Source organism: Artemia franciscana, unplaced genomic scaffold (assembly GCF_032884065.1).
Source record: "Artemia franciscana unplaced genomic scaffold, ASM3288406v1 PGA_scaffold_55, whole genome shotgun sequence".
Taxonomy (NCBI): Eukaryota; Metazoa; Arthropoda; class Branchiopoda; order Anostraca; family Artemiidae; genus Artemia; species Artemia franciscana.
Window position 1 is genome coordinate 855,713 of NW_027062695.1, and position 25,889 is coordinate 881,601.

Here is a 25,889-nt window from a genome sequence, read left to right on the forward strand (position 1 = left end):
TTCTCTTTTTTTTTCTCCAGGTGTGATCGTTTTAAACTGGTATTTGTACAATGTTGAGAGAAGAAAAGGTTCATTCAAACGGAAATCGCAATATATAGGAGCTTTTTAAGTAACAAAAGAGATCGTTCCACAGCGAGGTGGAGTTATCTACCATTTGAGCTAGGAAACCTCAATTTCTGCTCAAAGAGGCTAAAAATACCAGGAATGTAAACTATTAGACTTCCGATCGATATGCTACTGTCTGAAACCCTTAAAAATAGGTTTTGATTCCTCCATCCTAAAAGAGGTCTAGTGTATTAGCCCCACTCCCACCCAAAATATCCCCTATAGAAAGTCTCTCTGGAAATCCTCTCTCCCGTAGAAAATTTTCCTCAGAAAATCCTTTCTCGGAAAGTTCCCCCCAAAAATTTTACACCGATGTTTCCCTCTTGGGAAAATTTCCAGTAATTTCAAATTGAGCAGCCAAAGGTAAATCAACACAAACAGAAAAAGTGAAGAAAATACCATAATTGCGCATCAGCTATTCTGAAGGAGCAGCGGTGCGTCATTGTGTGTGTTGGTTGATGCCTAAAAGAGTGCATTTCAATGCCCAATTTGCCTAAATCTCTCTGAGCCTTTTTATAAAGATAGGAAAGGGTAAGGTGGTGGAGGAGGGGCAGTAATTAGTATATTTTCACTCCTCAATTTAACTCGCATGAATAAGGGGCATACCTTTCTCTTATTCGCAAGAAATGTTTTCGACATATATTCTAACGCTTCAAATAACTAAACTAAATGGCTAAATATCTCATAAATTCTGTGCAATGATGTTTTAGACCGCATCAGCTATTATGAACGACGGGCAAAGGTTTATTTTATAGGTGGATGGAGGCATATCCCTCAAAGAGTGCATTTTAATGCCTGAATGTCCTTAGTTTCTTTTAGACTACGAGTAAATACAAAAAGAGATATAGGGAGGGATGAGGTAAAAACTGATATCTGGTTCCTCTTGATTTCTGGGAATATTTCTGTTTTATGCCTTTATTATTGGGGCTGAGGTGATTGTTAGTGCTCCTCCTATTGCGACAATCCTTTTCTGTGTAACGTAAAGCGTAACATTCACATATCTACCGGCATATAGATGGAAAAGGCAAGAAGGGCATTATGAGGCTTAATAAGAAATTTTTTAGGAGGGTTGGAAAATCCTTCAGGGAGCTCTGTTTGCAGCTATTTTAAATTAAAGGAAGAAAATAACACCTCTCCAGGGTTCTTCAGACATGAAAACCTTTTAATGTACACGTAGTTGATGGGTTGTCAGTTGCAAAGGATGAACCGGAGTAGTTACACCATAATGATTTTAAGTACGCCTGTAGGGGGTGAACATTTGGAGCTACTATCCCCTCAAAACATTATTGCGCACACCTGGTCCTTGCGCAATACTATAGCACACCTGTAACGGTATAGTACATCTGATTGTTACGTCATAGGGAGTGTTTAGTTTTGCTTGTTATATAATATTTTTTTGATTCTTTAAAAAAACCTTCATGTGCCCGCTAAATCAGGATTTCCGTTCGTATCTTACTATTCCAAAGAAGAAAAACCGTTGGCTTTTTCCTGTTTGTAATCAGCTAAACATCTAGGCAATGTCTTAACTTTAAACTTGTGGTCATAGTTATGACCACACATACTTGTAACTCTTTTTAGTTACAACACATTTAAAAAAAACATAAACATAACATAGTCATGTAAAAAAGTAGAAAAATTAAAAAATTTTATGCCTGAAGAAGTTTACTTTAGAAGCCTAGAGCAAAAAACTTGTAACTGAAGTGTAAAAAAGAATGAGCTATTACCTATACTAACATGTATAGGCGGCTTGACTATTCTTAACAATAAATAATGAGTTCTAGCCCATAGTAAAATAAATCAACATATGCTTTATTTTCGGCTCGAACTGGTGAACCTACGATTATGAACCTGGGTTGGAACGGTTGTTTGCAACTTAGTAAGCGACGATCACGTCCATTACTAAGAAATACAGTAGCTTTTAACTCCTAAAAATAGAGTCTAATCGAAATACAAAGTTACGGCTTACTTACGTAAAAAGTTTAAGGCTAACTTACGGCTCCTTTACTTAAATAACAACAGATATCCTTTGGCTCGCCAAACAAGAAAAGTTACTTGAACTACGATATTCTGCACTGAGGGCATCTTTTTCGGTTTTTTCCGGAGCTAGCAGGACTCTGGAACATCATTGAGAGCAGTTTAATGACCGATTCTAAAAGAAATTGATGTATTTAAAAACAATTTGTATTTAGCAAAATTAATTTTTGAAATAGAAACAATTTTTTACGAAAAATTCTATTTTCATTTATAAGATTGATGATGATATAAAGATAATAGATAATTACTCTTATTATTCTCTGAAGTTCGTCTTGTACTATCTATCTATATATATAAAAATAAGTTGTTTGTCTGTCTGTCGACTGACGTCATGTTTGTGTGTCGACTGACGTCATGTTTGTCGACTGACGTCATTATAAGGATTGAGCTGTATGTCGTCATGAAGTTGTTTGTCATTGCAAACAACGAATGTTGTATATTCGCAATTTTCACGTAGTTTGAAACACATATATAAATCTATCTATATTCACAGGTGGGACACAGGGACACAACTACAATGGCGCGTAACTAATATGGCGCGTAACGACTTACACGCGTGGGGGGGCTTGGGGGGGCGCGAAGCGCCCCACCAACTAGGTGTTGGGGTGGCGCGAAGCGCCACCCCAACAGCTAGTTCTGAATAAGAAAAGTCACAAGTTTTTCCCGTTTGTGATTTTTATATTAATCAGGGTTGCATCAGTATTATAAGGCATGACAGTGGGTGTCATCTGAGTTGCGGCGGTAGCTTGAAACCTAATAAAAAACGATAATGTTCAGTACTAAGAAATATAGTTGCCCATAGCTCTAAAAATGGAGTCTGATCGAAATACAAAGTTTACTATTAGAATCCCCTTGTCCGAAACCTTCATGAAGGAAGCTTACAGCACCTTTGCTTGAATAACAAAGAAAATTCATTGCCTCAAAAAACAAGAAAAGTTGCTTCAACTACGATATTCTGCATCAAGGGCATCTTTTTTCCTTTGTTTTTCTCCGCAGCTAGTGGGGCACTAGAACATCATAGAGAGAAGTTTAATGGCTCATTTTAAAGGAAATTGATGTAATTATAAATCTATATATACAAAAATAAGTTGTATGCATGTTTGTATTTTGTATGTTTTTTGTAAAAAGAGGGTTTGCATATGACGTCATTATAAGTTGACGCTACAGATCGGGACACCGGGACACAAATGACGACCGGGACTGAGGGAATGCAAATGGCGACCGGGACACCGGGACACAGGGAATATAAATGACGACCGGGACACAGGGACACGACTACAACGGGGACACCGGAGGGGGGGGGACTTTTTTAAAGAGAATCAATTTTTATGAAAAACTCTATTTTCATGTGCAAGACTGATAAATAAAGTTATGATCTTAGGTTGTAACCATATATGGCATAAAAGCATACGCAATATTATGATGATGTGCTACATTTCCATAAGCAGATCACTTGTGTTTATATTTTAGTTTTCAGTTTAGAATCGCTAAAGTTACTATGTAAACCGCAAAATTATTTATGATTTCTGAGCAATAATTTTAATTTTTTAATTCAAACTAGAAAAATACCTGAAAATTTTTAAATTAGTTTTGTTTTTGCTAGATTCTAACTACTCAATAAGTAATTTTATGAAATAGCTTGAATATTGAAAAAAATGGTCTCAAAAGATCAATTTAAAAGAAAAATAAACCGAGAGAAGTATCAGAGTCAAGTTATTGACTATCTACGCTAAGAAAAGCGAACTATACAAAAAAAAGAGATAATATCCTGAAGTATCGGAGAACGTATCAGAACAGTTTATTTAAAAGAGATAAAAAGGCTGTCGAAAGGAATAAAGCTCAATCACACGTAAGGATGGTTACTAAGTTGTCTTGTTATCCAGGCTATACTAAAGACGATCACTTACCATTTAAGAAAAGCATTATGCCAATACATTAATGAATTACTTTATAATCGTTGATTGTAACCATCTATGAGGTTACTATGTAGTTTATCAGTGATTTCAACTTTTGCCGGAAGACACGGGCCGTAATGTCATGTCTATGAACCGCCGATTGTCCTTGAAGTAAAAGCTGCAGTATCTCGTCCCAAGATTGATTACATGTAAATGTAATAAATAAATCTGGACGACCATAGAGACGAACATACGCAATAGCATCTTCAGCATATTCATGCATATGACGGGGACTGCCAGCATATGACGAAGGTAAAATTGTTAATCTTCCAACATTTGTGGTATTACCGTCATTTATAACTGCATCATAGTTGGAGCATTGTATCTAAGCACATGTTGGCCAGGAGGCGTTTTGTCAGCGGAAATAACAATTTTATGCGTATCAGTAGGCATCAAATCGATGGCTGTTTTGAACAGACGCGCTAAATTATTATTTTCGTGGAAAATATGTTGCAATTGTTGGGAACAATTCAACTTTCAAACTTTCAACGTTGGGAGAAATTTCGCAAGGTGCATTCAATTCAGAATTTCTATCACTGATGAAGTACAATTGTAAAAGTTTATGATTCTCGCCTGAGAATGGTAGAAGGGACCCTGCTCTATGATAAATTTGCCCTTTTACTTTGAAAGTAGACATAAATTGATCTGGATTTTCGATTTGGGCTCCAAACGACGTCATTTGGAAACATGAGTTATATTTTCTAATTTGTGACAAAAAACGCTTAGATTCTGACGTAGTTCCAGTAAGGAAAGTCTTCAATGGCTCTGGTGGTGCAGCCAATAGAGGAAGTTTAACTTTTCCTGAGGCGCAACACATTCCCATTGTTTCACCATGGAATTTCAAGGCCTTGCAATAGGGACAAATTTTAGACATAGTCCCGATTTGAACACATCTACTCAAGCTATAATCATCGACTGGGCTGTACCTGAATGCCAGGCGATAACTTTCAGGTTGCTCTGATTCCTCGGCACGCTTTCTTTTCTTACTTTCTCTATCAGCAGCAAGCCTGATTTCTTGCTGTTCTTGTGATTCTTTCTACGTGAACGCATGTCTTAAATATCTTTAATGACGTCACCGTCATAACAAAAATGACGACAACTAACTTCATGACGTCAGTCAACACACAAAAATGACGTCACCTGACAGACACATCCACAGACAACTTATCTATCTATCTATATATATAAAAATAAGTTGTCTGTCTGTCTGTGGATGTGTGGATGGATGTGTCAGGTGACGTCACCTGAAAAAACTGGATCAGGTGACGTCAAAACTGAAAAAACTAAAAAAAGGCAAAAACTACAAAAAAAACTAAAAACTAATAAAAAAAATAAAAAAGCTAAAAAACTAAAAAAACTATAAAGGTAAAAACCAATAAAAAACTAAAAAAAAAACTGAAAAAACTAAAAAAAGGCAAAAACTACAAAAAAAAAACTAAAAACTAATAAAAAAAGTAAAAAAGCTAAAAAACTAAAAAAACTAAAAAAACTAAAAAAAGGTAAAAAACTAAAAAAAATAAAAAATAAAAAAAAACTAAAAAAAAGGAAAAAACTGAAAAATAAGCTAAAATAAAGGTAAAAACCAATAAAAAACTAAAAAGAAAAAAAGGAAAAAACTAATAAATGACGACACTCAAAGAGAAAGCGACCAGGACAAAAGGAATGTTCGATTAGCAATCAACAAAGCACCGGGACACAGGGAGTATAAATGACGACCAGGACATAAGTAAAAAAAAAAACTATCTATATATATAAAAATAAGTTGTCAAACTAAAAAAAGGCAAAAACTACAAAAAAAACTAAAAACTAATAAAAAAGCTAAAAAACTAAAAAAACTAAAAAAAAGGCAAAAACTACAAAAAAAACTAAAAACTAATAAAAAAAAATAAAAAAGCTAAAAAACTAAAAAAACTAAAAAAACTAAAAAAAGGTAAAAAACTAAAAAAACTAAAAACTAAAAAAAACTAAAAAAAAGGAAAAAACTGAAAAATAAGCTAAAATAAAGGTAAAAACCAATAAAAAACTAAAAAAAAAACTGAAAAAACTAAAAAAAGGCAAAAACTACAAAAAAACTAAAAACTAATAAAAAAAGTAAAAAAGCTAAAAAACTAAAAAAACTAAAAAAATGACGACCGGGACACAGGGAATATAAATGACGACCGGGACACAGGGACACAACTACAACGGGGACACCGGGGGAAACAGGGGGATATAAATGACGACCGGGACAAAAAAACTAAAAAGAAAAAAAAACTAAAAACTAATAAAAAAACTAAAAAATCTAAAAATCTAAATAAGCTAAAAAAGAAAAAAAAAGGAAAAAAATAAAGGAGAAAAACAAAACTAAAAAACGAATGTATATACAGACCGGGACACCGGGATACAAATGACGACCGGGACACAGGGAATATAAATGACGACCGGGACACAGGGACACAACTACAACGGGGACACCGGAGGAAACAGGGGGATGTAAATGACGACCGGGACACCGGGACAGGGAATGGTCGATTAGCAATCACCATCAACAAAGCTCAAGGGCAATCATTAGAATCATGAGGTATAGATCTGAATACAGATTGTTTTCCCATGGACCATTATATGTTGCATGTTCAAAAGTCGGTAAACCTGACAATCTATTTATATGCAAAGACAATGGGACAGCAAAGAATGTTGTATATTCGCAAGTTTTACGTAGTTAAAACCATATATATATATATATCTATCTATATTCACAGGTGGGACATAGGGACACAACTACAATGGCGCGTAACTATTATGGCGCGTAACGACTTACGCGCGCGGGGGGGCTTGGGGGGGGCGCGAAGCGCCCCCACCAACTAGGTGTTGGGGTGGCGCGAAGCGCCACCCCAACAGCTAGTCTATATATATAAAAATATGTTGTCTGTCTGTGTGTCTGTCTGTCAGGTGACGTCATGTTTCTGTGTCGACTGACGTCATGAAGTTAGTTGTCATCATTTTTGCTATGACGGTGACGTCATTAAAGATATTTAAGACATATATGTTCACGTAGAAATCTATTAATGTTTAAGTTTAAAATGACTGATGAACTTACAATGGCAAAAGCCGATGAAGATGCTCAAAGAGTCTATGCCAAAAAACTTGCTGCTGATAGAGAAAGTCAGAAAAGAAAGCGTGCCGAGGAATCAAAAGAACAGCAAGGAAACAGGCTTGAGGCTAAAGAACGCAAAACCGCGCAGTTAGATGAAGATCCACCTGGACAGCGAGAGTCAAAACATATCAAAACTGAAAATGATAGCGATGATGATTGGGTTTGGGATTTTGACTTGGATAAGGTCATCAATGCCTACCAGATTTTAGTTAAAAAAACAAAGGTTCGGCGATATGTGTTTCATAGTGAAGCTGAAAAATAAAGAAGAAAAAGAAAACTGAAAAAAGAAAACATGTAAAAAACTTACAAATACTAAAAAGAAAAAACACTCAAAGAGAAATTACAGACCGGGAGACAAATGACGACCAGGACAGAGGGAATATAAATAACGACCGGGACACTCAAAGAGAAATTACAGACTGGGATACCGGGACACAAATGACGACCGGGACACAGGGAATATAAATGACGACCAGGACACAGGTATTTAAGAATATCGTTCAAAGACAAATTTTTAATTGTAAGAAGACCGTTGAAAGAGAAATTTCTAATTGTTAAATGACTGAAGAACCTACAATGGCAACACCCGAGGAAGCTGCTCAAAACGAATGTATTCAAGCCGAAGTAGCTGAGTTGGTAAAGCGTTATGTTTCAGGTTCTAGGTCCGAGAGGCTCCAGGTTTGAACCTTGGCTTTAGCATTAATACAAAAGAAGAAAAAAACTAAAAAAGGTAAAAACTACAAAAAAACTAATATGGCGCGTAACGACTTACGCGCGCGGGGGGGCTTGGGGGGCGCGAAACGCCCCACCAACTAGGTGTTGGGGTGGCGTGAAGCGCCACCCCAACAGCTAGATTATATATATATATATAGATAAGTTGTCTGTGTGTGTGTTTGTGTGTGTGTGTCGAGTGACGTCATGTTTGTGTGTCGACTAAAGTCATGTTTGTCGACTGATGTCATTATAAGGATTGAGCTGTATGCGTCATGAAGTTGTTTGTCGACTGACGTCATGTTTGTCAACTGATGAAATTACATACCTGGACACCGGGACACAAATAACGACCGGGACACAGGGAATATAAATGACGACCGGGAACCTCAAAGAGAAATTACAGACTGGGACACCCGGACACAAATCACGACAGGGACACAGGGAATATAAATGACGACCGGGACAAAACTACAACGGGGATGCCGGGGGCAGAGGCGGGAAATATAAATGATGACCGGGACACAGGGATTGTCCGAATAGAAATTACAGACCGGGACACCGGGACACAAATGACGACCGGGACCCCGGGACACAGGGAATATAAATGACGACCGGAACACTCAAAGAGAAATTACAAACTGGGACACCGGGACACAAATGACGACCGGGACAGAGGGAATATAAATGACAACCGCGACACAGGGACACATCATTAGAATAATGAGGTATAGAACTGGATACGGATTGTTTTTCCCATGGACAATTATATGTTGCATGTTCAATAGTCAGTAAACCTGACAATCTATTTATATGCACAGACAATGGGACAGCGAAGAATGTTGTATATTCGCATGTTTTACGTAGTTAAAAACATATATAGATATATCTATCTCTATTAACAGGTGGGACACAGGGACACAACTACAATGGCGCGTAACTAATATGGCGCGTAACGACTTACGCGTGCCCGGGGGCTTGGCGGGGTGCGAAGCGCCCCACCAACTAGGTGTTCGGGTGGCGCGAAGCGCCACCCCAACAGCTAGTAGATATATATGTTTTTAACTACGTAAAACTTGCGAATACATCGCTGTCCCATTGTCTGTGCATATACAAAGCCTTATATACTTATAATGACGTCTTATGCAAACGCTCTTTTTACAAACAAACAAACATGCATACACACAACTCGTTTTTATTTAGATAGATAGATAGATAGATAGATACAATACAAATTTACTACGTAAAACTTGCGAATATACAACATTCTTCGCTGTCCCATTGTCTGTGCATATAAATAGATTGTCAGGTTTACCGACCTTCGAACATGCAACATACAATTGTCCATGGTAAAAACAATCTGTATTAAGATCTATATCGCATTTTTCTAATGATTGCCCTTGAGCTTTGTTGATGGTGATTGTAAATGCTAATCGAATCGGGAATTGCAATCTTTTAAATTGAAAAGGCAGATCCGTTGGAATCATGGGAATGCGAGAAATAAGAACAGCCTCACCCTCAAAAGGCCCTGTCAAGATTGTTGCCTCTATTACGTTTTCCATTGTTTTTTTTTTTTTTACGGCAAGTCGCGTGCCATTGCAAAGCTTTGGTGGGTTGATATTTCGTAACAGTATTATTGGTAAGCCTATTTTTAGTTGTAGCACTTGTGGTGGAAACCTTGGGAGATGCAGGGAATTTAAAAATTCAGATGGATAATTAACCGCTTCATTTGGTTCCAGAACTGTGTCGACTGACTTGTAAAGGGCTGCCTGGTTTCTAATCTTGGTCAAAATAATACTTTTGATTTCTTGGACGTCTTTATTTTTGGCTGCCGGAATCACTCGTTCACTTAGCCACTTATGATTTTTATAATTGGTTAGAATATTCGGAAATACCTTTTCAACCAATTCATTTTTGGACGTCACTAAGTTACGTAATTCAGCAGGCAGTTGTATACGTCCTGAAATTGAGTCTACTGGGAGCTTTCCGTTTCCAATTGCCAGCAATTGATCTGAAAATGTTTGACCAGAGTCATCGTTTTGCAATCGGACACGCATATTTGTAGTTAATTTTAATGTCTTTACGTGTGCCCATAAATTAGAATTTTTCAGGCAAGTATTCATTTCGTCTGCAGGGGTTGATCTAGGTATTATAGGTAATGTTTGCCTGGAATCTCCCGCAAGCAGTATTAATGTGCTGCCACAGGGTTTCGAATTTCCTCGCAAATGTCGCAATGATTGATCCAGAGCCTCGAGCGATTTTTTGTGTGCCATTGTGCAATCGTCCCAAAATAATAAGTTCGCATTGCTGCAATGCTTTACCCATCCCAGGTGATTTGGAAATCAGAGGCAATTTCAAAGCGGAGTGAGCAGTTCTTCCACCAGGCAGCAACGTTGCGGCTATTCCGGACGACGCAATCGCCAACGCTATGTCATTTTTTGATCGAATTGATGCCAGAATCAATTTTATCACAAACGTATTACCAGTACCTCCTGGCGCATCCAAAAACAAGATTTCTCCAACGTTGTTATCGATACAATACATTATCTTATCATAAATGTCCTTTTGGTAATTTCTTTTTGAGCCGCGAGCCTGTTTTCACGTTGTTCTTGTGATTCCTCGGCACGATTTTTTTTGGGTATTTTCTCTTTGAGATGCAAGCCTGTTTTCACGCTGTTCTTGTGATTCCTCTGCACTCTTTCTTTTCTTACTTTCTCTATTAGCCGCAAGCCTTTTGGCATTAACTCTTTGAGCAGCTTCCTCGGCTGTTTCTTCTGCCATTGTAGAATTTATACTAAAATTTCTCTTTGAATTAACTCTTTGAGCAGCTTCCTCGGCTGTTTCTTCTGCCATTGTAAGATCTATACTAAAATTTCTCTTTGAATCGCCTTCTTATATACTTATAATGACGTCATATACAAAGCCTTTGACGTCATATGCAAAGCCTTATATACTTATAATGACGTCATATGCGGACAAACACAAAACATGGACAAACACACAAACCTACAACTTATTTTCATATATATAGATTATTGCTATTATTATTATTGTTATTATTATTATTATTATTATTATTATTATTATTATTATTATTATTATTATTATTATTATTATTATTATTATTATTATTATTATTATTTTTATAATTATTATTATTACTATTATTATTATTATTATATACAGTAAAAGAGCGCTGTAATAAACCGTGAAAATAACAATAGACGAATATAGTACAGTTTTCCTTCTTTCCTAGCAGCCATACAGAGTAGTTTTACTTTACTTTAATTGTCTATTCGAGGCGTTTCAAGAGAAACTGCTTTAATTCATTTTGGACATGTCTTTTTATCTGACCAATAAAGCATGAAATGAGGGATATTTATTGATTGCATTTTGCTGAATCCATTCTTAAATTCAAGTTTTCATACTTGCATCAGTGTTATACCGACTGGAAAATTTGTCATTTGCAAGCAGTCAAAGCTTGGACATTGTCGTAAAAGACGGACCATGCTTGACCTGGTCAGTGAAATTCCCCTTGGATTATTTTTCTCTAGGTTTTAAGCTATGTTAGCGAAATTACAATAAAAAAGAAAGGAAGAATACTTTTCAAGAACATATATATTGTGTTCCTGGGAAAATTGAAGATTAAATAATTGTTAAAACATCTTACAAGATCAGTTTATCTAAATGAATAATTTTTTTCTGTCAAAAACTTTTTTTATTTGGTAATAGCAAAACTATGGAATACTTTGCTAGTGCTTTTCTCCGGGTTATATATGCTAAAGCCCAACCTATATGGATTTTTGAGGTCCGATACCGATACCGATATATCGGTATCGCATCACTAGAATACCGACATAATTTTCCGATTAATTCCCTCCAAAAAATAATTTTAAACCCCTAAGGTTTAGACCCCCATTCTCTTCCCATATTCATACTCACATGTCTGTCTCTGTTTTATTACGCACCAAAGAATGGCCTCAACAAATCACTTGGGATTCCAAACATTAAGCCATTTATAAGAATTGTTTGATTTTCCTTACCTTTTCTGATCAGTAGCTTTCGAGCACAAAAAAAAGAAATGTCAGATATTTGGCAGATATTGCAGTAGTGTCAAATAAGAAAAAACTTAATCAACGAAGCCATAAACACAAATAAGTGAAAATCTAATTGAAAGAAGATTTTTATTGGAATTGATTAATCAAATCTAAATTTCAATGGTGGGATTTTAAATTTTAATCATTCGTATATGAAAATGAAAAATGTACTTTACATTCACAAGGTATTGTCTCTTTCTGACGAATCCATGCTAGGCAAACTGGATACAATGGTTCAGCTACAGTTTTAAGTTTTGAGGAGGAATTGAAAGAAAGTGTCAACAAAATTGTCCGGTATGCCTACAAATGAGGACACACAAGCTAAATTTCCGAGATAATTGGGTAAATTTTCCAAGGTACTGATATACGGTGGTGACACCTAAAATCTCACCCCAATTCACAACACCCCCTATCCCTCTTAGCTGGGCTCCTGACTAGATACTATGGTTTTAACCGATTGAATCTTGGATCTTTCTCCCACACAAGTGAACATTCATCAAACAGAAATGTATGGTTCCTTGTAATCCTTTTAATTATAATAGCAAGGTTTTATGCTTTGCTTAAAATTACGAAGTCTAGTATCCGAATCCCTCCGCAGGGTGAGAGGGTTAGTAGGGTGACAGGGTTGCTATTTATTTCTGTAAAAATACCCAGCAACTAAAAAATAAACTAGATGTTCTATACACGGTCAATGGATCTAGAGGATGTATATTCTTTATTATGCGCATAAACATATTGAATTAAATTTTTAGTGAAATGACATTTGAGCTACCAGAGAAGTTTTATCTGATGGCTATGATAGGTGTTCTAAAATGTTTTGGAACTTATCACTAATGATATTCTTATTGCTATGAATGAAAAAATAGTTACCATTCCAGAGTCAGGGTTAGATGGCAATTTGTTCTCATGAAGCACTTCTTTTTTTCAAAACTCATTTTAATTTTTCTTTACAATGGGCTATGGTTGCCTTTTTACTAGATTGCAATAACTGCTGTAACCATGATTACTTGGTTGCAGCAACTTCTGCAACCATGATAAAACTAATATAACTGCTGTATATCCAAAAATATATAAGTATTGAAACGCGTTTGATTTTACGTACTATTCGGTCTAATAAGCTTCAAACTTTTGCTTTTTCTTTTCAAGGGTTTTGAACTGTTGTAATCCCCCATTGAAATAATTTTACAACGTTACAGCAGCTGTTGCAGCCAACATTCTATATATGTTGAGAACACACAGAACAAATCCTATTGCTTTTTATTACTTGGAATAGTAAGAGACCAACCACAGGGAAGCCAGTCAAAAATTCAATGTTTTGCAAAAAAAAAAATTTTTGCAAAAAAGCGACTATATGTAGCAATTTACTTTACATTGAGCCATTAAACATTCACGTATGATATTCTTCTGTAAAGGGAGACAAATCAGTGCTACGAACGGAAAAAAGTAGTTTCCCTTGTTGCTCAAGGGGGGAGGGGATTGTAATTACCCTATACAAGGTTTTCGTCGATATTGATTCTAATGGTGCTCTTTTCCTTTCGATAATACTCCATTCCCAAGGGGTCTCAGGCTTTTTTCGAAATCGCCTTAATTTTCTTTTTGTTATGAGCCTTTATTTTCAAAATTAAACGAAGTAATAGTCATGCTTCCTGAATCAGTATCAGAGGCAATTTTTTCTCAGTTTTTCAAAACGTGTTTTTTAACTTTGGGTTGCTTTGGGCTGCAGTTCGCCTTTTACTAGTTTATGCTCCAGTCACGATAATGCTCCAGTTACTACGTGACAATTTTTTGAAATAGTAAGAGACGAAACTCAAAGAATTCAGCAGCTATTTAAGTCCTATATATGCTATGACTTGTTCTTCTAATGATCATCTTTTAATGTAACTTTATGGAACCAAATAAGCAACTTTTCAAAAGATGCTTGTAGTATCTTAACGTTTAGTTGCTATGTGTCGTGGTTTGCTCTTTACTAGGTCTCTGCTCTCAGAAAAACCCGTCTTTATAGGAAAAAATTCCCTAAGAATAAGAAAGATTGAAAAATTTTTTTTCAAATAGTTCAAAGTTTGACGATTATAATGCCCAAAGTAAAATCTCTTCGTCTCGATGGCTGCCACACTACTCCCAAATTTTCTCAAAGTTAAATTATTCTGTGTATTCTGTTTATAGTAAGTTACTAAACATTTGTTTACCTCGTAACCTGTCACAGCGGCACGTCTTTCCTGTTTCGTATGACCTTATCATTAAGTCAATGAAGCGGCTCAAATCAAAATCATGTAATATAGATGGTATTTCTGTTAAAAATATTCGGCCTGATTCCAAAGAACTAATGTTTCATTTGCAGTTATTATTTCATATGTGTTTGGTTAGTTCCATGGTTCATTACAATTTTCTCTCTAGAACTGTTACATCAATATTGAAACAGGGAAAGGATGCTTCTGCTTGTTCTTCTTATCACCCCATTACAGTCACGGGTATGCTAAGCAAGATTTTGAATATGTTTTACTTCCGTCAATCAATGAGAGAGCATTTTATGGAGAAAATCAGTTTGGGTTCAAGCAAGGAATAAGTTGTGCACACGCCCACAGGGTACTCGCAAGTGTTCTACGTCAAGCCTCTCAACGAAATGAGCAAGTTCATTTCTGTTCGTTAGATGTTTCTAAGGCGTTCGATAGTTTTGTTCATAGTCAAGCTTTGTCATCTCTATCTGTAAATGGTGTAAATATTTCTATTATATTTGTTCTGAGATATTCGTACAGTCATGCACACTTACGTTTAAAACTAACGGGACTCTAATGCAAGAAAATGTTGTAGTCCATTGTGGTGTACGCCAAGGTGGAGTGTCAACACCTTATATTTTCAAGATGTGTATTGCTGGGATAATTGCCAAGATCTCTCGGAAGTATTTTATAGGGTTTACTGACGTGTCGTATTTTGCTTACGCAGATGATATCAGTATCATCTCCTTATCAGTAGATGCGTGTTGTTTACTTTCCTTGTTTTGTTTTCGTTCCTGATGTATATTTTGTTTTCTCTCTTTTTACTCCACTATCCTCACATTGTTTTGTGTAGTTGATTATAAATAAATTATCATTCTAGTGGAAGTACATATACCCTTCTCTTGATCTACAAATTGTTTCGTCACCCTTAAAGAAAACCTCTCTTCCATTGGAAACAGCCTGAATCTTTACAATTATCACAGATCCCGTGAAATGAGAGGGCTGACAGCATAAAAGACGTAGTTGATTCGTTTGTGCAATCGTTTCAGCTCCTGATGAAAATAAAATATAAGCAGAACACTAATATGAAGGCCAAAGCAGAAGCAACTGGCCTTTAATGGAGGAGTTTCAGCTCTTGATGATATAAAATAAATACAGAGCACTGATATGAAGGCCAAAGCAGAATCTAGTGGCCTTTAGTGAAGGATTCTGAGCCCTGACTTTACTGAAAACTCGTCTTAATGAAAAATATGAGACAAGCTCACGACTGAAACAAAGAAAGAAGTGGTTGAAGCTATAATGAATTTTTTCGAAGAAGATTTGCAGAAGAAATGAACAGTTACCTTTTTTGAAAGTTCTTAAAAATATTTAGCATAAAGAGAAGGGGTATTGTGGAGGGGGTAGCTCCCCTCATATACGTAAGAATTTCTGTTCTTTTTAAGTTTTAATGTCAATTCTTACTTTCTGTAGAAAAATTATCTTTTTATTTAATTTTAATTTAAAGAGAAAGTGCCAAAATAGTAACGATAATTTATGTGTAACAAAGATTATAAAAAAGTGTTCGCTATTATTATTTATTCCTTTTACTCGTTGAGATTTTTCATTTCGGTTGTCTTCTACCCAAAGATTTTTTTTTCGTGATTCGTTTTCATTCGTAACTGGTTGTGATGCTCGTTGTTTCGTGTCTTATAACTTCATATTTCTTTGTGTTTCTTTTAACCACACATGGTCGTCAAATGACCCATAACCCAGTATGTTACTGGAATGATGGGAATGCGGCTAACCTTGTTCTTTATGCTACTATAAACCAAAGACCGGTAGGATCTTTTTTGGGATACTAAAAATATGTGAGTTGGCTGTTATTGATGTTATGTAAAGGAAACTGGATAGCAGATTATCAAAGATTGATTTTAAGCTGAAATTTAAAAAGACTAATTACTTAATAAATAATTTTGGTGCTGATAGTGAAAGTTAAGGATTTGAGAGGAATAGAAAGATTTTCTGTTGCTATGACTCAAACTAACTACATTTTATATCACTATCAATTTTTTTTTATAACCCTCTTCCCCACTCAATGCATGGTAAAATAGCCCTGTGCTCTTTGTGACTTAACTTCTTTATTCATACACAGTCGTAGTCTTGAAACAATAACATTTATTTCTACATCTTCTATTCGTTTGTTTTATATAAATGAGAAATAACGCTTAAAACTACGCAATTTATGATGGAAACTCTCAAATGAAAACTTTGGACAACTGCAACCTCATCTTTCTTCTGCTTTTTTCAACTCCAAGAAATTAAGGCTCTTAAGGGACATCCTTTCGCTTTTATACCGATGATATGTCAACATCATTATCTCAATATTCACTCTCTAAGTTTAAACAAGAAAGATGTGGGTAATATTTGAAGAAATATAAGAATTAAGGAGCCCACTTGGAATTCTTACAAAACTTTGGAAGGGTTCATCTTTCAGGTCTAGAATAATCCGATTGTTTGTTTCACTCGGGATATATCTGGGAAAAGTATCACTAAAAATTCAGTTCACAGACAGCGGTTCATTTTCAAAAACTGTATTCATATTTTAGGGTTTCTGACAATTATGGGTAAAAATTTGATACTAATATTACAAGAAAAAGTTCAAAATAAAAACAAAATTAGTAGCATAAATATTACCAAAATAGATTTTAAATTCCAATTCCAATGGAGCTGAAGAATAGAGATATCTGAACTTGTGGGCCTATAATCTGAGGCTAATATTGAAATTTGAAAAATAAAAGCAAAATATGACAAGTGCACATCTTCGTTGATGATGTTTAATTTTAGCAAAAGTGAAAATTTTCAGGACTATCCTTACCACAACTACTTTTGCTACTCGTGCCATGACTACTTTCATCATCATTGGGATAGGGCTGTTAAAAGACGGCTATTAAGGGCCCCTTGGAGGTGGGACATGGACGACCATGAGTTCCCTTTAGAAATTGTTGATATGGGTGCTTATTCTCATGAATATGACAATACAAGCGGTTACACTTTACCTATGTTAATATATGCTGTCAAGTAAAGTTCAATACCTTACCTTTACCTTAGACCTTAGATCCTCCTGTGCCTCCAGAGGCACCCAGGGCATCAACGAGAAGCCGCCAGTCATCCCTCATGTGCGCCGCAGCAAGGGCATCTTCCCACGCCGGTTGAAGGGAAGCATTTATGTTTCGCAGGTCCGTCTGATAGGTACGCCGTAGTTTATTGCGCGGCCTGCCTCTTCTTCTTCTTCCTTCTGGTCGCCTCTGGAACGTCGCTTTCGGGATCCGGGAATCGTCCATACGAAGTACATGACCCAAGTATTTCCACCGACCTGTCCTAATGACATCTGTCACTATGGGTTGTCCGGTCATCCGTCTCACCTTCTCATTAGAGATTTTTTGTGACCAATGGATGTTTAGTATTCTCCGCAGTGATGTATTCTCGAAAACTAGAATTCACATTTCTTGCTTGTTATTCAGATGCCAGGTTTCGGAAGCATATAACAGGACGGGGATGACGTTGCTATTAAATAGACGAAGCTTGAGTCGGAGGGAGAAATTCTGCGACCTCCATATCGGTTTCAGTCTGTTGAATGTGCCAGAGGCCTGCCCAATGCGGCATGATGTCCTTTTTCAGTTGATCCTGTATTTAAAACTGTGCTCCCAAGATATTTAAATTTTAGAACCTGCTCAATGTCCTGGTTATCGCATCTCAGGTGTAAAGGTGAATCGGTTACTGCCTTACTTTTTGTTTTATCAGCGTTGATTCTTAGTCCCATAAGTCGGCCTTTGTCACGTATATCTTCTAGAAATTCTTGTAATCTTTGTTTACAGGACTCAATAAGCATGATATCGTCGGCAAAGTCTAGATCATTAATTTGGTGTTCTACGTTTAATTATGTGCTTCTGGTGCCAGTGTTACGGAGCAGATGTTCAATGGCTAGCGCAAACAGGAAAGGTGACAAAACACAGTCTTGTTTAACACCGGAAAGGACACGAAAGTATCTTGTCCTTCCTTCTGTTGTTTTAACACAGCATTCAGATTCTTCGTATAGAGCCATTACGAGGGCTATTAACTTCTCAGGGATCCCATAAAAGGTTAGTAGTTTCCATAGAGTCTCCCGATGCAGCGAGTCAAAGGCCTTTTCAAAGTCTATAAATGCCATGTACAATTTGTTTTGCCATTCTCGGCTATCATCAATTAACACCCTTAGTGTGAAGATCAAATCGGTACATGAACGTCATGGTCTAAAACCATGTTGCTCTTCTCTCAAGTACTTGTCAAGTGGACTCTGTATTCTGTGAAGGATTATTAGTGAAAGAAGTTTGCCAGGTATGGATGAGAGACTAATACCTCTCCAATTCCCAGGTTTTGTCTTATCGCCTTTTTTGAAGAGTTTTATGAGTGTGCTGCGCCTCCAATCTATTGGCACTTTTTGTGTCATCCAAATTTTTCGGAACAAGGGCAGCCATATAGATATGCATGAACTGATTGATGCCTTTATCAACTCCGGCGTGATACGATCTTTGCCTGGTGCCTTGCCGTTTTTTAATTTCTTTGTGGCTGTTAGTAATTCGTCAAGAGTCGGGGGTTCTGTATTGATGTCAAGCTTGAGGAAAGCTATAGAGGGTACATCTAGAAGCTCATCGGGTGGTGGTCTATTCAAAAGCTTTTCAAAATGGTTAGCCCATGTTTCATCAATAGCCGATCGCTCGGTGATGAGAACGCCATCAGGATTTTTTACAGGTCCATCTTGAATCGGTTTCTTGCCTATTATTTCATTCGTTAGTTTATAAAGGGTCCTCGAGTTTCCTCTCTTCACTGCATCTTCGGCTTGTATTATTTTTTGCTCAATGTAGTTTCTCTTATCTGTCCGTGCACTTTTCTTGATTTCTTTGTCGATCCTCCTATAATCATCTTGTTTGTGTATTTGTACACTTGGTACATGGGCATCCAGGAGTTGGCTTTTTATCTTTTTCCTTTCAGCGATCAGGTCCCACGTCTTTTGGGAGAGCCATTCATCATTCAATTTTGGACGGTACCCAATTGTTGATTCTGCCACTTCTTGATAGCATGACTTCATACTCTCCCATATTGTCTCACAATCTGCATCTTCGGGCAAAACGAGGGTTTCAAACTTATTGGATAGTTCAACACTGAACAAAAGTTCAATACTATATTATAAATTCTATTATTCCAATTTGATATCAAATAATATGTATTACTTCGGTGATCATTTGTCTGATTACACTGATTTTACCATTCCATTTGAATTCATCTAAATCGATTAACTAAAGTGGTCATTCTTCTTATTCCTCTACATCATATGCTGATAATGTATCCTGTGTAATATGCTAATGTGGTATAGAATAGAATAGAATATGATTTATTGGCTAAAATAGCACACAAGCTAGCATAAGCACGTCAGAACAATTATAATTACAATGATAAAATAAATGTTAAGAGATAAACATAGTTACAAAGTTAAATCAATTATTAAAATGCGAAACAAAATAGGGAACGAAAGAGTTTTTGTACCTCATTGTCAACATTTGGGGACACAAGTCAAGTTGAGTATTTGGAGCTCTACGAGCATTAAGTCTTGTATTGGGAAGGATTGGGGGGTTTTCTTTGAAGGGGGGAAGAAGACGTCGATGATAGTCAGAACTAAGGCACTTGTGCCCGAAGTTCATGGTAAGGAAGTGACGTCGTGATTCCAATGTAGTGAGTTCAAGTCTAGCCAAACCTTCATCATAAGTAGTATAGGACGTCCCCAGTATGATTTTTATAGCTCTTTTTTGAATGCTTTCAATTTTAGAACATTGGGATTTGGTCAGTCCAGGGTGCCAGACAGGGCAAGCATATTCAAGACAAGGTCTTATATAAGAACAATAAATTATTTTAAGGTTCTTGATTGATATAGAGAACCGTTTAAGAAGGGAGAAAGATCTAAGGAGAAAACCACCTGTTTTAAATAAGTGAAAAGAGTGAGATTTCTATTTAAGGTCATTGTCCAAGTGCACACCAAGTAGCTTAACCATGTTTAAGTTTGGGATGCAAAGGTAATTATTGATTGGGGGTATATTTTTTAAAAAGGAGAATAGCATTGAACTGCTTTTCGGTATGCTCAGATTGAGTTTAACATTGGCAAGATCATTCTTTAAGTTGTTAATGAATGAGTCAAGTTTAACGCCCAGAGTGTTTGTCGTTACTAACAAAGGTTAAGTAATGTCAAATCATCCGCAAATTTAAAAGTGTTGTCAAAGTTTGGTAAAACATTGTTAAAAACAATTAAGAATGCTAAAGGACCCAATTTAGTCCCTTGGGGTGCTCCACAGGAAATTGAGGTAAAACCAGATGAATCTCCGTTAGGGAGGACTACACATTGCTCACGACCAGATAAAAAACTAGCTACTATACGTAAAACAAAATCTCTGACACCTAAAGCCCTTGCATTATCAATAACTGTCTGATGATCCAAGTTGTCAAAGGCTTTACTAATATCAGCAAAAACAGCCTCAACATAGGAACTATTTAACTCAAGATGTTTGAAAACAGTGTCAAGTATATAACATAAACAATGGGTGGTGCTATGATTCGGCCTAAAGCCAAACTGATTTGGGTTAATTGTATCTTGAATATCATCAAAGAGGAAATTGTAAATAAAACTTTCAAAAATTTTAGAGAAAATAGAGGTTTTTGATATTGGTCTTAAGTCAGAGGGGACTTTTGGGGTCTTGTTTTTTGGTATAGGTGATATAAAAGCTCGCTTAAAACACATTGGAAAAATACCATCTACAAGACATTGGTTAAAAATTGCAGTTAGAGGTACACTTAAATAATGGGCACATTTCACAATCAATTTGGTAGGGATATCACCTGGGTAAACTGACTTATTTGTATCAAGATTTTCGAGTTTAAGCTGGGTCTGATGTATTCTAATCACAGGAATGTCACTTACTGCACTGTTGGCCGGCATATTTTGGAGTGGCGGGTCAGTTTTACAAGTTGACGTAAAATAATCGTTTATGATATCTGCACTCACTGGGTTGCCATTACTATCCAGTAGGAGAAACTTAGAAGAGACCTTTCCCATGAGATCTTGGATACATTTGTGGAAATTCTTAGGGTTCGAATACAGTAACTTATTGAGCACGTGAGCACCATGCTCTTTTCTTGCTTTACGAATTTCACTAATTATAATGTTTCGAAGTTTTCGTGATTCCTGGAAAAATCCTTCCTCAAAGAGTCTATCACGTTCATTTTAATAAATGAAGCACAAAAGGCACAAAATTTTTTTATTTATCCATGGTTTACAATTGGATTTGTAACTGACTTTTTTCACTGGAAAGGTGTCACAGTATAACTGGAAAAGTTCAGCTGAAAACTTAGAAGCCACTTCATCACCATTGGTAAGACATAGGATATTGGCCCAGGATTTGGAGCTAAGTTTTACTTTGAAATGGGCAATCTTCTCCTCAGTAATGGGTCTATATGAATAACTGATCAATGGTTTAGGGGGAAGGATGATAAAGCGGTCCAAAAGATGCATAGATGGTCACTTGCCCCTAATGGAGGGGCTATTTTCGGGGCACAGTAGTAATCTTCAACGTTGGTAAAAATCAAGTCTAGGGTTTTATCACTGCGTGTAGGTGACTTTACTACCTGGTCAAGACTAAGAGCAGCGCTAAGCCACTTTTGGTCTAGCTCATTAAAATCACCACATAATGTAATTGCAGCATAGGGGTACTTGTGGCGAATTCTGTCAGTATAAAGTTGCAGATATGCCGTCAGCTCCTTCTTAAATCCACTACGGGGAGGGTAATAAATAATACAAAAAATCATGCAAGATACGTCTTTTGGGAGGTTTTTGGGTCTGGTCCAGAGCCATAAAACTTCAGTTTTGGAGTTGTTCTCTATTTCAGAAAATGATAGAACCCAATTTGGGAGGGTACACTTACAAAAAAAAGCAACTCCTCCACCATGAGATAGAGGAATATTGATCATGCACGGCAAAGTTATATATTCAGTTTACAATGGTGCATTGTTGCAGATTCAGAGTTTATAAAAGTCCGATTTTTTAAGGAAATTAAACGATAGAGAATGAAGAAACATACTCCTTTGGACGAAAGAAGTTCAGGTCCCATCAATTTTTTTTTGTTTTTTTGCAAATCTGATATTTTTTATAGCAGAAGTGGATCAATTACTTATTTCCAGGCTTTGTATAAAAAAACCTCTTTGGCAAGTCCTTTTTTCTTTTTACACTCATTACCCTTTTCCCCTTGACAAGGAACAATGATAATACATACAGAATGTCAGTAATGTATTCTTTTTTTTCCAGAATATCATTGACACTGGCTTGTCCTATGAATTTGAAGCTGTACCCTTTAGATAAGCAGACTTGTTCCCTTAGCATGATTAGCTGTAAGTATATTTTCTTGTAAGAGAGTGTAAAATTAAAGAGATTGTTAAACTCTATGAGACTGACTGACAAAGACATGAGATTTTGCAACAAAACGAAAAGTTTTCCGAGGAAATGAAAAAAAAATGTCTACAAAAATGTGTGCAACTGTACAGTTGTAGACTCTACAGGCGTTGCACGGTTGTATTTAAAACAAAGAACCTGAAGACATAAAAGCATTTTCTTTGGTAGACGAAGTAAAGCATTAATGATTAAATGGAGAAGTTAAAAAGTAATATCCAGTCATACCTTAGGCATAAGCATGGACAATGGTTTGATATTACGACTCATATAGAATAATTACTATAGATGCCTAGCTGTTGGTGTGGCGCTTCGCGCCACACCAACACCTAGTTGGTTAGGGCGCTTCACCCCCCCCTCGCCCCCCCCCGCGCGCAAGTTATTACGCACCATTGTAGTTGTGTCCCTGTGTTCCACCTATGATATAGATATATATATATATATATATATATATATATATATATATATATATATATATATATATATACATATATATATATATAAACAGTCTTCCTTTTCTCCTTCTGTCTCTTTTTTTTTTTTTTTTTTTTTTTTTTTTTTTTTTTTTTTTTTTTTTTTTTTTTTTTTTTGTGCTGTAGCATTGGTGATTTCTCTTTTCATGATATATATATATATATATATATACTAGCTGTTGGGGTGGCGCTTCGCGCCACCCCAACACCTAGTTGGTGGGGCGCTTCGCGCCCACCCAAGCCCCCCCGGCGCGCGTAAGTCGTTACGCGCCATATTAGTTATGCGCCATTGTAGTTGTGTCCCTGTGTCCCACCTGTGAATATAGATAGATTTATATATGTGTTTCAAACTACGCAAAAATTGCGAATAAACAACATTCTTGCCTTTCCCATTGTCTGTGCATATGCAAAGCCGTATGTACTAATAATGACGTCATATACAAACGCTCTTTTTACAAACAAACAAACATGCATCCACATAACTCGTTTTTATATAGATAGATAGATAGATAGATACAATACAAATTAACTGCGTAAAACTTGCGAATAAACAACATTCTTCGCTGTCCAATTGTCGCTGCATATAAATACATTGTCAGGTTTACCGACCCTCGAACATGCAACGTACAATTGTCCATGGGAAAAACAATCAGGATTAAGATCTATACCACATTTTTCTAATGATTGACCTTGAGCTTTGTTAATGGTGATTGCAAATACTAATCGAATTGGGAATTGCAATCTTTTAAATTGAAAAAGCAGATCCGTTGGAATCATGGGAATGCGAGGAAAGCCACAAGATTGTGGCCTCTATTAGGTTTTCCATTGTTTTTTTTTACGGCAAGTCGCGTGCCATTGCAAAGCTTTGGTGGGTTGATATTTCTTAAAAGTATTATTGGTACGCCTATTTTTAGTTGTAGCACGTGTGGTGGAAACCCTGAAGGATTTATGGAATTTAAAAATTCAGATGGATAATTAACCGCTTCATTTGGTTCCAAAACTGTGTCGACTGACTTGTAAAGGACTGCCTGGTCTCGAATCTTGTTCAAAACAATATTGTTGATTTCGTGGACGTCTATATTTTTGGGTGCGAGAATCGCTCTTTCACTTAGCCATTTATTATTTTTATAATTTTTTAGAATATTCGGAATTACTTTTTCAATCAATTCATTTTTGGACGTCACTAAATTACAGAAATCAGCAGGTAGTTGTATACGTCCTGAAATTGAGTCTACTGTTTGACCAGAGTCATCGTTTTGCAATCGGACACGCATATTTGTAGTTAATTTTAATATTTTTACGTGTGCCTATAAATTAGAATTTTTTAGGCAAGCATTCATTTCGTCTGCAGGAGTTAAACTACGTAAAAATTGCGAATATACAACATTCTTGGCTTTCCCATTGTCTCTGCATATACAAAGCCGTATGCACTAATAATGACATCATATGCAAACGCTCTTTTTACAAACAAACAAACATGCATACATACAACTCGTTTTTATATAGATGGATAGATAGATAGATAGATAAAATACAAATTAACTGCGTAAAACTTACGAATATACAACATTCTTCGCTGTCCAATTGTCGCTGCATATAAATAGATTGTCAGGTTTACCGACCCTCGAACATGCAACGTACAATTGTCAATGGGAAAAACAATCAGTATTAAGATCTATACCACATTTTTCTAATGATTGACCTTGAGCGTTGTTAATGGTGATTGCAAATGCTAATCGAATTGGGAATTGCAATCTTTTAAATTGAAAAGGTAGATCCGTTGGAATCTTGGGAATGCGAGGAATAAGAACAGCCTCACCCTCAAAAGGCCCTGTCAAGATTGTGGCCTCTATTAGGTTTTCCATTGTTTTTTTTACGGCAAGTCGAGTGCCATAGCAAAGCTTTGGTGGGTTTATATTTCTTAAAAGTATTATTGGTAGGCCTATTTTTAGTTGTAGCACGTGTGGTGGAAACCCTGAGAATAATATCTCGAGGTAAAAACTGATCACCGACCATAACGATGGCCACTTCGTCGATAGTTGGAGCATTGTATCTACGCACATGTTGGCCAGGAGGTGTTTTGTCAGCAATAACAATAAATAACAATTAAACAAATAAATAATAACAAATAAATAACAATTTTATGCGTATAAGTAGGCATCAAATCGATGGCTGTTTTGAACAGACGCACTAAATTATTATTTTCGTGGAAAAGATGTTGTAATTGGGAAACGATTGTCCTTTCAATGTTGGGAGAAATGTCGCAACGTGCATTCAATTCAGAATTTCTATCACTGATGAAGTACAATTGTAAAAATTTATGATTCTCGCCTGAGAATGGTAGAAGAGACCCTGCTCTATGATAAATTTGCCCTTTTACTTTGAAAGTAGACATAAATTGATCTGGATTTTCAATTTGGGCTCCAAACGACGTCATTTGGAAACATGAGTTGTATTTTCTGATTCATTTATATTCCTTATGTCCCGGTGTCCCGGTCGTCATTTATATCCCCCTGTTTTATATCCCGCTTATTTTTCAGTTTTTTCCTTTTTTTAGTTTTTTTTTTACTTTTTTAGTTCTTTTAGTTTTTACCTTTTTTAGTTTTTTTTTAGTTTTTTAGATGAAATTTTTTTTTTAGTTTTTTACCTTTTTTTCTTTTTAGTT

The 25,889-nt window shown here is 36.2% G+C and overlaps 1 protein-coding gene across 4 annotated transcripts in view; it reads left to right on the forward strand.

The window, feature by feature from the left end:
* Positions 1–25,889, forward strand: part of LOC136042011 (glutamate-gated chloride channel-like) — a 261,734-nt gene that overhangs the window by 121,147 nt on the left and 114,698 nt on the right. For all 4 annotated transcript variants that reach the window (XM_065726850.1, XM_065726852.1, XM_065726853.1 and 1 more), the window contains one exon: positions 22,611–22,693. In XM_065726850.1, the coding sequence (XP_065582922.1) occupies positions 22,611–22,693 (83 nt within the window). The remainder of the gene's footprint in view (positions 1–22,610; positions 22,694–25,889) is intronic.